The sequence below is a fragment of the Nannospalax galili genome, unplaced genomic scaffold (genome assembly GCF_000622305.1).
Source record: "Nannospalax galili isolate Female #2095 unplaced genomic scaffold, S.galili_v1.0 scaffold666, whole genome shotgun sequence".
NCBI classification, from domain to species: Eukaryota; Metazoa; Chordata; class Mammalia; order Rodentia; family Spalacidae; genus Nannospalax; species Nannospalax galili.
This window is the reverse complement of record NW_008356473.1, coordinates 1,227,894-1,242,992: the sequence shown is the minus strand read 5'-3', so window position 1 is coordinate 1,242,992 and position 15,099 is coordinate 1,227,894. Positions and strand designations below refer to the sequence as shown.

The window sequence follows — 15,099 nt, the reverse complement described above, 5'->3', positions numbered from 1 at the left end:
ACTCAGTGCTGGTCCAACGACAAGGAATTTTTAGCTATAGGTCACCTTTACATGTATTATTTAATTTGAACTAATCAGCCATACTGGAAGTTGGCACAATCACCAGCGTCACCTCCACGTACAGCTGACAAACCCAAGGTTCAAAGAGGTGACACCACGTAGCAGCAAATGGAAAAGGCAGAGATTCAACTGGGCACGGTCTTTCTTTTCTCCAGTTCCTGCCTCTCAGTCCTGAAGCTCTAGCTGTGAACACCTGACCTTCTCTTCCATGTGGGAGAGTCCGTGTCTCTGTCCCTGATCAGTCTGGAAGAAGTGGGATCTGCAAATCTAGAGACTGATGAGGCATGCTGACTCTGGCCACATGTTATGGAACACGGTCCTCTGGGCATGACACAGCTATCACCATCTCAATTATAGCAGCCATGACTATTGTATGAGACCCTCACAAATTAGGGCCTTCTAGAAGGAGCGGGAGAAGAGTTAACAGATCTACACCTAAGATTCCAGCCATTCTTTCTTGCCCACTGCGAGGGGCATATAAGCCTCCCAGCTGCTCCTAATCTCAGGAGGTATAAAGCATATAGTAGGTGGAAGTTTATCTGAAGGGGGGACTCCATCCACGCAGCTTTTGGGAGGTCATCATCCATACTGGAGTGGGATTTTCTGGTGCAGCAGTTTTTCGAGTCGGCCATGCTCCTATGAACCAAAACTCACTGGCTCATTAGCTGAACTTTGATGGAATCATTTCTTTGGTCTCTTGTTGGTGTTCCATCTGTTGGTTCATGTTCTCCAAGGAAAAGTCACACACTGTGCCATTTCCCATGTGGTCATAATGTGCTGAGTCTATTCCAGATGTTATGTAGGAAGAGGGCAACCTCTTTGAGAAGAGGGAAGAGGAGGAGCTGAGGTGGAGTCTAATGTTGGGTCTGACTTACTAGTGAAGAGGCTGGCTGTATGCTCAAAGTCATGAGGTCATCCCTGAAGCCCTCTTTCCCTTTTTCCCTGGATCTGCACAGGGGGGCAGGTAAGCTGCAAGTCCAACAACCTTGCCCTTCACGTCTTGTTTCTATTCTCGTTGCTAGGGGAAGAAGTACACCTGTAGCCTCCTCAGCAGCCTGACCGTCTTTTTTGGCTATTGTGCTTCTGAGACTACAGAGGGATGGGTACTTTGCTCAGCACCTGCTCTGAGACTGCATCATTTTGCTCCCTTAAACACTTACAATGCTGTCAGCTGAGGAGGTAATAGGCCTCTGGAAAGGTAGACAGGGTTCTTAAGTCTGCACTACTGTACAACTCTATACAAGTAACATGTTGGTTTACTGTATTGGCATCACGCAGCTAATAGTTAGGTGATATTTCATCTTTCACAGTATTGGACATGGAATATGCTCAATAAAGTTTTGTTGACAGAAAGAAGAGATTTCTTCTACAGCTTAAACCAGCCTTGGTGGAAAATTCCACCTGGACTTTCCATCCAGTATGATGCCAATAGTCACATGTGGCCTGCGAAATGGAGATGTACAGAAAGCACGAAAAATTTGGACTGGATTTCAAAGGCTTGGTATGAAAAAACAAACACAAAACAGCTCATTCGTTTTTAGGCTGATTATGTATTAAAATGATACTACTTTGGAAATGGGTTAAATAAAATATTCAAAATTCATTTCCTTTTTTTTTTTTTAACACAGTCTTCTGTAGCCTAGGCTGGCCTTGAACTTACTGTGTAGCTGAGAATGACCTTGAACTCCTGATCCTCCTGCTCTCACCTTCTGAGTACTGGGATTACAGGCTGTCATACTATACTTTGTTCATGCAGTGCTGGATACGGAACTCAAGGCTTTGTGTATGCTGGGTTGGTACTCTGCCAGCTGAGCTATATTCCAGCCCTTGTTTTACTTTTTTTAAATGTGGTTACTAGAAAACTGAGAATTACATAAGCAGCTTTCACAGCACATTTTCCACCTTATATTGGACAGCATTGTCATAGACCAGTATATAGCCCATTAGCTATATTCAAACTGAATATGAATTCATAAGCTCCCAGTATCATTTAAGACAGGCATCAAGCAAGCAACAGGAGTATCTTCCAGCAAATTCCTTAACCTAGCTGGGGCTCAACTGCCATGTTTAGAAGAGGAGACAGATATAAATATTGTTCCACTGGGGTTTGTATGGAGACCAAATCCAAATACCTGGGCAAAGGCTCTGGAAAAAGTCGTATGTGGTAGCTATCTACTGTTTCATGGCTTCCTTGGGGGGAAAAATGCCACAACCAGAGCTCACTCCTTCCTTCAGCACCAGTGTCTATCCAACATCCCCAAGAAGGGGGAGAGTAGGACTTGGGTTAAAATAACGATTATTCTGACAGCAAGAGACCCGCTCCACCCCAGGTATCCTGAAAAAAGGGACTCCCTCAAAGAGAGCAGCTGGTGGCTTCCTCAACATGCTGGTCAGAACAACCTCCCACCTGTTTAATCTCCCTCAGGACTTACATTGTACTGCATAGGATGCTAGAACCACTGCTGAGTTCAAAGGGCAGGTTAACCTGTCAGGAGAAATATGTATTAGTTAAGTCAAAACCAGAGTCCAGAACACTCATAGATCATGGGTAATGTGACTCTTAAAGATAACTACAACACAAATCAATCTCAGATAGCAGATAGAGTATATTAAAGAGTTCTTAAAGATAAAAATACAACTTTGGGCTTCAAATTATAAACATCGTAAGTGGGGCTAAAAGCCCAATGTTGGATAGCACGCTCATATCTGTACAAGGAAAAGTGAGAAAACTGTATCCAGTAAGTGGCCTTCGATCTTTCTACTAAAGACCTGAAAGCTTTTGTAGGGCTCTGACTAAATTCCCGAGTCCTAGGAACTCTAGGATTCTTGGATATCTCCTTTCTGGAACGGTGATATCCTCTTAAAAGGGAAAAATTTAGAAAAATATATTTTGTATTTTAATGTTTCCAAATCCTTGACTAAATTATTAAATTTACTAACTACTGACCATTCCTAAACCTGTTGACCTTGCTAAAGGTTATAGGGTTCGATGCTCTGTCTGCCTCTCTCTCTTCTACCACCCAACAGAAATTGACAGACTTGGCAAGGATCTGTTCTTATTTCCAACCTCGCTGTCTTCCTGAATGCCTGTTCTCTGTGATGCCGCCTGTTCTTTCTTGCTCTCATTTCTCCATTCAACCTTGACTCCATGGTCTGCCCAAGAGTTCTGCCAGCAGACCTAGAGCAGAGGTCACTGCTGAGTGGGAAAATGGGCTGGGAAAGGACAGGAGCAGCAGCTGGGAAGGGAGGCAGCTTTAAAGCAACAGCGGGAGACAATGAGATTTGAAAAGTATCTCCCCCAAGCCGTGGCAGCTGGAGAGAACATGTAGTTTCCATGGCAGCCCATGAAGGTCTCAAGTTGTGAATCATTCCACATATCTGTCTCATCTGGTGGGCCCCAGGAGTTTCCCTTTCTGTCCACCAAGCTCCTGCTGGTCCTAAAGCTGCCTATATAGATAATATCCCCTATCTCACTCCTCAGGTAACTGTGTTCCTGCTGGAACTTGTGTCTCTGCAAGTCTGTGGATGTGTTCTGGGGTTGATCAGCATCTATCTGTTCACTGGTGAGCCACAGCACTGTGGGGAACAGACAGAAACACGATAAGCACCAGGCGGTCACTCTACTATCAAGATGGGCTTCATTTAACATCTAGCCAGAGTCTGTGCTAGAAGATGAACAGATGACTAGATTATGGAACAGCCTAGAAAGAGGCCACTGAGGGAGGAACGATCTTATGAAGGCTGGAGGAAAATCTTTTCTAAAGAATGGTTAGTGTTTGAAATATGTATTACAGAATGGGTTTCCACATGTCTAGTGAAGGGAATGCCCTGGATTACCCATCTCTGCAGGGAGTAGAGGGTGTCTGGAGCACTGACTGTTGACCATTGACAGTTCAAACAAGTCAGAGACTTTGACATTCCAAGAAAATGCTAAATGCACAACATCCTTGGCCACGAATAGCTTGATACACGCCAGGGATGTGCTTGAGAGCAGACTTCCCCAGTGAGGTGGTGAGGGCCCCCTGTAGACCTGAAAGGAATGCCAGGAACCGACTCCATGGGGTGGCCCTCAACACTCCTACTGATTCATGCGGAAATTCAAGGGGTGTCTTATTTAGAGAAAAGACAGCCTAGTTTCCAGTGTTTGGAGAGGGAAAAGGCTGAAGAGGAGGCCCTGGTCCAGTGGCCAGCACAGGCTGGAGCCTGTCTCGTAACAGGAACTAGTACAGTATTTGTGGGAAAAAAAAGTATGTGTGTAAGAGAGCAATGGAACAATTTCTGTGGTTGGTAAGGGCAGCCCAGGAAAGGAGTGGGGCATTTCAAGCTGAGGGTAACCTGAAGCGTAAAAACTTTGCCTCACAAAAGGGGATGCTGGGAGTGATCAAACAGGGGTCCAGGGCTACAGGGTGTGTGGAGAAGCAGGAAGGACACGCTGCATCATGAAGATCCTGTACTCTATACCGCTAAATAGCCAACAGTTCCCAGAGCCCCTTCAAGGAGGCTCCGTCCTGTCTCTGTCCTGTAGGTCTGTACCAGCTTCTGTTCCCTTCCACCTAGAGGGAAGCCTGGTCTCACCCAGTCTCCCTTTGTGCACAGACATCATCTCTGTGGAGGTGGCTTTTGCCACATCCTTCTAGCTTTTAAGAACCTTCAGCTGCTCTCTTCTGTCTGCTGGATGTGAGATAACACCTACACTGGGCATCCAAAGCTCCCTCTCTGTTTTCCTGCAAGTCGACCACATATGGCTTCCAGCTGGGATGGGGGATGGGGGACTTTTTGAAGACTAGTGGGAATCCAACTTCTCTTTTTCCCACCATCCCCAAATTTGACTCATTTCTAGCAATCCACAGACTTTTCTAGGCCATGGTAGTGCAGAGCTCCTGAATCCTAGGCCAACCGTGGTCCCCGCTGCCCAAATTGGGCCCACTTGCTTCATGGGCTCCTGCCTCATTTCCCTAGTCACAACTGCCCAGTCCCTTGTGATGGAGCATGCTGCTGGCCTGGATGACCCGTGGCAGTAGAATTAAACTTACAGGAGGAGAGTGGGGGGAGACGAATGTGACTAGTTGGGGCTCTTTTCCTGCTCTGATTTCTTTCACAAGTTAAGAGAATGCTAAGGGGCCAGTAATACGGCTCAGCAAGGTAAAGGCACTTGCTACACAAGGCGGAAGACCTGGTTCAGTTCCTAGAATCCACATAAAGGTGGAAGGAGAGAACCAACTCAACAAAGGTGTCTTCTGACTTCCACATCCACGCAGTGGCACGCATGCCCCCTCCCTACATCACACACACACACACACACACACACACACACACACACACACAAATAAAAACAAATATTTAAAAAAATAAATGGGGGGCTGGAGAGATGACTCAGTACTGGCTACTCTTGCAGAGGACCCAGGTTCGAGTCCCAGCACCTACATGGGAGCTAACAATCATCTATAACTCCAGTTCCAGGGGAATCCAATGCCCTCTTATGACCTCCTCAGGAGGCATTGCACAACACAGGTGCACATACACACATGCAGGCAACACACTCATGTACATAAAATAAAAAGTAATAAAATATTTTTAAAAATAAATAGGGGCTGGAGAAAGAGCTAAGTGGTTAAGAGCACCACTTGGCTATTCCTGCCGAAGATCCAGGTTTGGTTCTCAGCACTTATGTGGCAGCTCACAACCATCTGTAACTCTAGTTCCAGGGGATCGAATGCCCTCTTCTGGCCTCCAGGGGTACTGCATACATACAGGCAAAATGTTCACGCACACAGAATACAAATAAAGTTTTTAAATAAAATAAATTCATAAATGCTAAAGATTTGGAAGCTGAGCTTCTTTGAAATTTCAGCTCCCTTTCTGGGCCATTCTCAGATATCTTCCATCCACTGAGATAGTCTAGATACAGCTGGAGTGCTGACTCATGGGCAGATGCTCATGTCTGAACAAAAGTCTTTCCAGAAAAATGAATCACCCACAGGTAACCAGAGGGCTTGGAAATTAATCTAACCTATCCCGAATCTGCTACCCTAAGTGAGGCCCATTTTATATTCAGGGTCTTTCTCTCCCTCAAAATTTCTCAAGTCTCTACCAGAAAGATCATTGTATCTTTTCAATAAAATTTCAATAACACAAAACAAAGCTTATCAAATGTTAGTCTCTCTAAACCAAGACAGAGTTGAAAACAGATGTCCAAAGCAAAACATCGTGCAGGATGCTGTTTTCAACATCAGGCTTTGTTTAGATTTAATACTGCTGCCAGGAATGCGTGTTCATTAGATTAAAACCAGGAATTTGGCTAGTCTGACAGGAAAAGAAGAAAGCAGAATTCTTATTACCTTCCTTCACAAACATCCATCTTCAGTTGTAAGAAATACAAATGCCTAGGAAACAATTATGTGCATTAATGCATACTCAAAATACAAAATACAATAGCAACAACAAAATCCTGATGACTTAGAACAAGACTAGCACATTTGAAAAACAGAATATATATAATTTAACCTACTTCAGATGGTATTAGGTATAAGATATGAGGTGCTCTATTGCAAGCTGCAGAGGTGTCCTGTGCTAGGGAGGGCTGAGTGGGAACAGATGGGGTAGAAGCCACCTGCCAAGCCTACCCCAGCCCTCAGCATGGGCCTTCCTAACCAGGCACAGGGACCCACAGCATCCTGTACAAGCAGTCCCCACACAGAGTCACTGTTTTAAACACTGGCATGTACACACCCACATTCCCTCTGTGTGAAGCTGCTGGGGGGAGGGTGGTCCTGTGAAGATATCCCCTTGGCTGGGGTGCAAACATCCAGCTGGTCTTTTCTCCTGTGGCCCAGAAACTGTGGGTGCTGCAGCAGAAGCCCTGGGAGCCTAGAAGTTGCTAAAACCTACAAGCTGCAGTGTGCCGATGAGCAAAAAGCAGAGTCAGCTTCGAAAGCCCAGAGCGGTCCTGGGGGCAAACTGTTCCAGGCCCCTCAGGTCAGCAGGCTGAATCTTTGTGCTGGGACAGATGCGGGGAAAGGACGCCATCAGCAGCAGCCCTGCACAGGCCAGGAAGTGCCATGGAGGCAATTTATATTTAGGGAGGCGGCATACATGTGACGCTTGGCTCCTAGCTCCCACTCTTTTTTAAAACCCAGATTCAAGCGGGATTGACATTCCAGGGTCTGGCCAAGAAGACAAAAGGGAAACCTCTTGAAATCTAATATGGACAGCACAGAAGTGCTGGGGGCAGGAGAGCCATGACTCTGGCAATTTAAACAAATCAGTCTCATATTCCCCGGGTTGAGAAAGGTCAGGGAGCTAGCTTTTTTGAGACTTGAATGTTTCAAACAGTATTGCAACCTCATATTTGGGGCTGAGTGCCTGGTACTCTGTGACTTTATCCTCTCTTCAGCCTCCTATTGACTCTGTGAGGTCATAACACCATCTCTATTCTTTGTTTTTTGTTTTTGTTTTTGTGCAGACAAGGAAATTGATGCTCAGACTGTGGGGTTAGCTTGCCTTCCTGTAACCTGGACATATGAGAACAATTTCTGTATGCTACAAATAAATGACTAAGAAGCTTAGGATCTAAGTCATAACTCTGATATAAGTAATATCCGATTATAACTATCACCACTTTCTATAATGTGCTCAACACTGGGCACTGAGCTATGGTACTAGATATACATGCATACAAGTGATTAATCTTAATTGTCAACTTGACTTGATTTAGAATCACCATGGAAACACACCTCTAGGTGTGTCCGAGGGTGTATCCAGAAAGGTTTAACTGAAGAGGGAAGATCCACCCTGAATGTGGGTAGTACAATCTCATGGACTGGGGTCCCAGACTGAATAAAGGAGAAAGCAGGCTGAGCATTTGTTTTTTTGTGCTTCCAGACTGTAGGTGCAACGTGACCAGGTTCCTCATACTGCCACTGCCATACTTTCCCCACCATGATGGACTGAATCCCCTAGAACTGTGAGCCAAAACAAACCCTTCTGGTAAGTTGATTCTTGTTAAGTATCTGGTCACAGTAACAAGGAAAGCAACAAAATACATGTGCTAATTTGCACCCAGTTGGTATTGGAATCTTTATCTTGTCCACCTAGGAAACATAACCAGTCCTTTCTAGTTCGTTTCTATGTTTATCCAAGCTAACATTCAACCAGAATTAAGTGTTCTCTCCACATACAATGACACTGACAGAGAAGAGAGGGAGCGAGTCATAGATGATCCACTGATAAAACCTGGGCTTTCATTGATGAGTCCAGCCAATTGGGTTATTTTCAGAGGGACATAAGTGAAAAATGAACACAGATTGTGGCACCAAACATCACTTGGTCCTATGCTGAGTAAACTTTTTGAGTCAACCCCACAAAATCACATGTAAAGAAATTGGAATTGTTGCGGGCACCCCAAACTTAATGAGACTTTGTGATTTTCCTCAAGGAGCTCAAATTGTAATTAGAGATTGCCAGTAAGTGGAATGATCTAAATTTATCAGTAACAGCAGTTGTGGAGGCTTACAACAAAAAGTTGTTTAATTAACAATGAGAATAAAGGAAAGCTTTTGATGGGAGAAACTTGGCAGGACCAACTTCAAATATGTTCAGCCTCCTCTAAGAGGGTCCTTATCCTGGTGCTTGTCAAGTTTAGCTTTAACTATCACCAGTATGAATGAGGATTGTCTATATTGGTTTGGCCTATGGGCATGCCTATAGGTGAATGCCTTAATCGATGTGGGAAGACCCATCCCACAGTGCATGGCACCATTCCCTAGTCAAGAGGTCCTGAACTCTGTAAGAATAGAGAAACTGATCATAAGCAAGCAAGAATGCCCTAGGGGGCTGGACAGATGGCTCAGTGGTTAAGAACACTGGCTGCTCTTGCTGAGGACCTGGGTTCGACTCTCAGCACCCACATGATGGCTAATAACTGTAACTCTAGTTCTAGGGAATCTGACACCCTCGTCTGACCTTTGAGGGCATTGCACAACATGAGTGCACTTACATACATGCAGGCAAAATACACATAAAATAAAAATAATAAGCAAAATTTTTTTTAAAAAAAGAATGCTGTCAACTGTAGATGTGATATGATCAGCTGTCTCAAGTTCCTCCCTTGGCTTCCCCACACCCACAGACTGTAACCTGGAACTAGGAATTGTGATAAATCCCTTTTTCCCCTAAGCTGATTTTGGTCAGGGTATTTTTAATACAGTTACAGAAATGAAACTGGAACAGATCTCAACTTCAGAAAAAAAGCAATGACCCTCTCCCTTCCCAGATATGAAACAAAGTCAACCCATACTACCACCTCTACATTTTTTGATTGCTGGGAGACAAATTTCTTGAAAAGAAAGCTCACCTTTGACAGGCTACGAAGCTAGAGCATAAGAGGACCTTACATGCCAGAAATTTCCATTTACCTTCATGTAAATGGAAAAACAAAAACCAACCCAGAATATGAATTAACAGTGGAATCCAGGCCCAGGACTAAGAAAAAGATCTGATAGTCCCAGCTAGTTGCACCAACTATAGGAGGACCATGCTGCTCCAGTTCCTGCTGAGTAAGAGAAATCTGATGCCCAATGCTTGGGAGGCAGCAGCCACAGTGGACCGCATACCCCATGACCATCTTAAGATGGGAAGTGGGCAGTGGGAGTGGGGTTGGGTGTCAGATCAGACCTGTGAGTAACACAGACAGAACTAACTTATCTGAAACTTCAGTAAGGACAAATACGAATCTATTCCTCATCTCCAGCTAAAATCTGCAACTCTGTAGCCCTACCCACTGGCTGTAATTCAGGACCCTGCCCAACTCCTTCTACTTTCCCTGCAACTATTCTGGAGATCTGAAGGTGGTCTCACTTCACTTCAAAGCTATCTCCAGCCTACATTTCCCCGATGCCCCTGGATGACAGGAAGACTATCATCGATAGGGGTACAGTCTTCTTTTCCATGGAGTACAGAAGCAAATGGCCATAAAGAGAAGTGCAGGGGACTGAGAGATTAGGCCAGCCCTGGAAGTACCTCCCTCAAGCTCTTCTGTTGGAGAGCCTGGCATTCCTACAAAGTGTCAAAACCTGGGGCTCCAGCATCCCAGGGAAGAAATGATGGTGTCAGTCACCACACATGGGCTAGGACTTTTCAGCTACAGGTAAAGTCAATTTGATAGGCTACAACTGTCACTATTAACAAAGGAAATAGAAAATTTCATTGCACTCTGCATTTGCTATAGTTTTATAAAATGTTTGTTTCAGTAATTTATATATGTGTAGTTTATTGTGAAGCAAAATATATAAAACGTATTTAATCACAGGGTTGTAATTTTTTTTAATCTACCAGTTAGAACACCTTATACATATATGTACATGTGCACATAAACACAGAATCACACACATATACAACTCATAATATATAACGCATGCACATACACAGACATGTAATACATATAATCCTTCAAGGGTATTTTTGTTTTATTGAGACAAGGTCTTGCTATATTGCCTTGGCTGGTTTCAAACTCCAGTGTTCGAGGGATCTTTCCACCTCTGCCGCCGAAGTAGGTGGAACTACAGGTGTGTACCACTGAGTCTGGCTCTTCAAATCATTATAAAACATCCCTTAACTAGAATTTGTTATCTTGCACTAGTGTGAAGAAACCTTGGTAAGGTGGTTTAAAACATGTTCTTACAGATGATATTACCCGTTTGGTATCCCTCAACTTACAAAATGACTTGCTGGGATGTGTGTCCCACAAGAGCCTTGTGGGGGGCGGGGAAAGGGCGGGGGACACTCAAAGCAGCATACACTTCCTGGTGTTTTCCCAAATGAGTCACAGAGGCCTCCCTTGCTCAGGCTTAACATTTAACATAATGGTAAACACAGTCTAGCCCCAAGGTCTGCCTCCGTGGAGGAAAGAGGTACGAGGGCAAAACAGAGCAATGGATGAACTGGCCTTTAAACATATTAAAAGCTAAAGTAGAACTGTCTGATTACCATTAAACAGAAGGAAAAAAATGAGACTGCATAAGCATAAAATGGGATCCAATAATCCCAAACATGTACCTGCCTCTTCCCAGTGAGACAATTTCCCTCCTTTCCCTCCTTAAGAATAAAGGACAGATAACAAAAGGTCTTAACATAGCCCAGGGGAAGGAAAGCAGCTGGCACAGCCTTCAATCCTGCAGTATCTTTCTTGTTATACTCCTTCCATTCTGAACACCCAGTTCCCTACCAAGAAAACCCACTTGGCAGGACCAAGCCAAGCCAGCACAGCCTCTAAGCCCTGCGGGGTAAACAGGTCCTTTGCAGCCTTTACTTCTCTTATCTGGCTCACAAATTTCCTGCACCTGCTGATTCACCCAGCAGACGTGCAGAGTCCAGCCCTCTCTCCTTCCTCATGCCTGCAAACAAGGGACCCGATGGAAAGTTCCTCTCACAGCCGTGTCTTGTCCTTCATTCCAGCCCCTCCGATGTCATGCTGTGTGCCCTGTGGGTGACTGCCCTACACATCTGTCTCCCAAGCCAGGCATGGCTGAGTGGAACTGACTTGTTATCCTCTGCCATTTCCAATGCTCACCAGACAGGGGAAGCTGGGAAGGAGGGGTGGAAACAGGGGAGGGAAGAAGTGGGTACCCATATTCTAGAAATTGTACCAATCAAGGGTGAGAGAGATAGGCCACAAACTGAAAACAAACTTGTGTATTAAAATTTCCATATATGTATCCCAAAATTTTACTTTGATCATGATCGTTGGGGTGGTCATACTCAAATCAAGTTATTTGTTCAGAGTAAGAAAACACAGAGTACATTTTGGGTGGCTACTCATGTTTATATAGTAAAGAGGAAACTTTAAGAAAAAAAAATATTACCTGGTTTGTTCTTGCTGCAGGGTGTTGGGATCAGGTATAAAAAATCTTACTCGAAAATGCAGGGTACAGGGGAAACCTCCTACAACATTTTTCAAAAACAAATAAAATTTTCCCTTTAAAAAAAGTCAATGTATGTAAGTTGCTACAATCCCACATGTGAGGAATTTTTTACTCTACCATAACATTTTCCATTATAAAAGATCCCATTTTAAATTCAGAGTGCGTAAATTAACTGTTCCAGCAGTCTCCCAAGTCTACAGGAAGTCTCTACACAAGCCTCTGCAAGGAACGTGGTAACACCTACTTCCTGTTCAGTGTTTAACTTAGGGCTGTGTTCAAACAACGCATCCTGTTATCAGTATTAGGAATTTAAACCTAAAATTCTTAAATCAGCATAGTATGCGAAATTCACAAAGAAGTATAACAACTCACATTTATATAGTGACTTAAGCTTTTTAAACATTTTCATGTACATGTACTGTCTAGAACTTAAACCCCACCATGGTTACTGTGGGCTACACAGCTGTTTTACAGATAAGACAAAAGGTTTAGAGATATAATAAGTAGTTTTCCTCATTAGGCAATAAGACCAAATGGGTAGCATTGAAGTTTTTGTTCAAATCGTTTTTTAAAAATATTTTTACTTATTATTTTTATTTTATGTGTACGACTGTATTGTCTGCATGTATGTAAGTGCACCCATGTTGTCCAGTGCCTGCGGAGGTCAGAAGAGGGTGTTAGAGCCCCTGGAACTGGAGGTGTGTGCTACCATGCCTGGCTTCAAATCAGGTTTTCAACTAGAAAATATTTCACACTTTTGGTGCAAAGCTTATAAGTGGTTAACATGCTTATACAACAAACACACTGAAGTACAACTTAGGCATCAGCACCAGTTTGCCTGTGTGGATAAAACTAGTCTGTGTCTTCTGCTAGACATGGCAACAAGATCAGATTGTGTTGCCAAGATACTTCAATAGTGTTGACTTTACCCCTTTTCCCAGCACTTGGTAAATACACCCTGGTCCTGTCCATGGCTCAGGTAGCACTTTCTTGCTCTTTGAAATTCAAATCCTTCTCTGCCTGTCCCACAGGCTAATCCTGCTCCTCTCCTCCTCTGCCTTGGCTCATCCCTCCCATTTTTTAGTCCCTTCCATTGTCACTTCTGGCTGGTGCTAAAAGAATCTTTAATGGTAAGTGTGGGACTGTTCACACACCTAGCTACCAGTGGGTGGTGCTCTAGCTCTGCAGGACGGTTTTCCAGGGTTCCCTGTCCTGGGACGCTCTCTTGCCTCCCCAGGCTCCCCCTTCTATCATTTGTCACTTTGGTGTCACTGACATGGTCCATCTGTCTTTCTTGTTCTCTGTGCACTGTGTGAAGTACTATCACAGAACTCTTGCACTTCTCTTCCGTACTTGACCATGAGCTTGAGGGCAGGGTTTAAATCTGGTTTGGACTAAATTCCCAAAATTTAGCACAGTGTTCTCTACGTCTGAGATCTCAGGAAGTATTTGCTGAAAGAATGTGTCAGGGACAGAATCGATGGCAACAGCTATCTATGTCGCACGTGACCGGCCACCTCTGAGTGTCAGGTACTATCAGGGGTACAGAGATGAATGCAGCAAGGGTTCCCACCTTGCAGCTCGAGAGCAAGAGTGCTCAGTCACAAAGGTCCAATGAAGCAGGAAAGAGGAGATGGAAGATGTCATAGCTTCCCTTCTTCTAGGACAGGAGATGGGCGTCTGTGAAGTCCTGGGAATGGCAGGAGTTGGAATCAGGGAGGAGGCTAAGGGGTGGCTCAGAGGAGGCCCTGCAGGCTGGCAGTTAGTTTGGGGCATGAGGTACCTAGCAGGACTGATGAGCGCCATGAGGAAAGCCAGGCTAAATGGAGGGTAGTTGTGGTATTGTTGAAGTGTCTACCTCACTGGGTGCTATGAACTGCACAGGGGTGCACTGGACGTGGATGAGCCTGTGGGTATGCTGTTGGAAACTACAAGGACCTGTGTCTGTATGTTGAGGAATCTGAGGGTTTGCCTCCCTTTTTTCCTATTGCATATGTATTTGTGTGTGTGCATATGTACATGTGGAAGCCAGAGGTTGACATCAATGTCTTCCATCACTCTCCACCTTATTTTTTGAGACAGGGTCGCTCACGGAACATGGATATCACTGATTTGACTAGACTAGCTGGCCAACAAGTCTCAGAGCACCTCCTGTCTCGGTGTTGGGATTATAGGTGTGCACTGCTATGCCTAGCAATTTATGTGGGTGTTGGAGATCTGAACTCGGGTCCTCATACTTGCCCAACCAGCACTTTACCAACCAAGCCATCTCCTCAGCCCCTATGCGACTGCTTTCCTTACACTAAGCTAAGCCATTCTCTGTCCCTTCCTTCCTAGTTAAAAAGAAGTGGGGTCCCTTGCTCTGAGTTGCCTCCTCTCCTCTTGCCCTTCTGCACAGCCAAGGAGGAGCCTTAAAACTGCTCTGAAGCACGGTTAACTCAGTGCTTAGTGCACCTGTCTCTGGTCCCCTCTGGGGTCCAGGCAGCATTCTGACAAGGGGAGGAGAGGTACAGTCCACCACACACCCAATGACCAACCAAAGTGAGACCATACCCACCTTTCAGCTGCTTCCTGAGGGGCTTGCTTGCCTCGAGCCATCTCTGTTGGGTGAGAAAACATAAGCTATGAAACCAACCCGGGCAGGCGTGCCGCACACCTCACATGCCAGCACTTACGGGGGAGTCCACTGGGTCCTCGCCATGCTGTAAGCCAAAGTATTCCTTCTCTGTCACACCCAGGTGGCCGTATGCCAGGTCCAAAAGTGACTGGCCCGTATCTTGTTTCTAGACCAAAAAACATCAAATGGGAAAAGCATCAAAACGAGCCAAGAACTAGAGGTAACCATATTTTTACTGTAGGCAAAGAGGAGCTAAAACCTTCAGAGATTTTATAAATACGTGCTTCCCATAATAACAAAAGCATTAGTAAATTTCGAATTACAAGGCTACAAGATAAATATAGGAAGCGGGGTTAAGACAAACTAAGTATGATTTGAGACACTGTGAGTTTATGGGCTGGAGAAAGTGCTTGCTTGCCCTGCAAGAACCCATGTGAAAAAACACAACACAACAAAACAAAAAACAGCCAGGCATAGTGGCACAGGCTTGTGATACCCAGTGCT

General features: G+C 44.7%; 1 protein-coding gene across 6 annotated transcripts in view; it reads right to left on the bottom strand.

Annotated features, from left to right (window-relative positions):
* The window catches only part of Ptpn3 (protein tyrosine phosphatase non-receptor type 3), a 175,052-nt gene that overhangs the window by 68,803 nt on the left and 91,150 nt on the right, over nt 1–15,099 (bottom strand). For 5 of the 6 annotated variants that reach the window (XM_008854638.3, XM_029556937.1, XM_029556939.1 and 2 more), the window contains exons 3-7: nt 14,654–14,761; nt 14,536–14,578; nt 11,919–11,997; nt 6,399–6,443; nt 2,493–2,545 (exon numbers count right to left, since the gene is read on the bottom strand). In XM_008854638.3, coding sequence (XP_008852860.2) covers nt 2,493–2,545; nt 6,399–6,443; nt 11,919–11,997; nt 14,536–14,578; nt 14,654–14,761 — 328 coding nt within the window. Of the gene's footprint in view, nt 1–2,492; nt 2,546–6,398; nt 6,444–11,918; nt 11,998–13,551; nt 13,669–14,535; nt 14,579–14,653; nt 14,762–15,099 lie in introns of those variants that run through there. The other variant, XM_008854639.3, reaches the window with a different exon arrangement.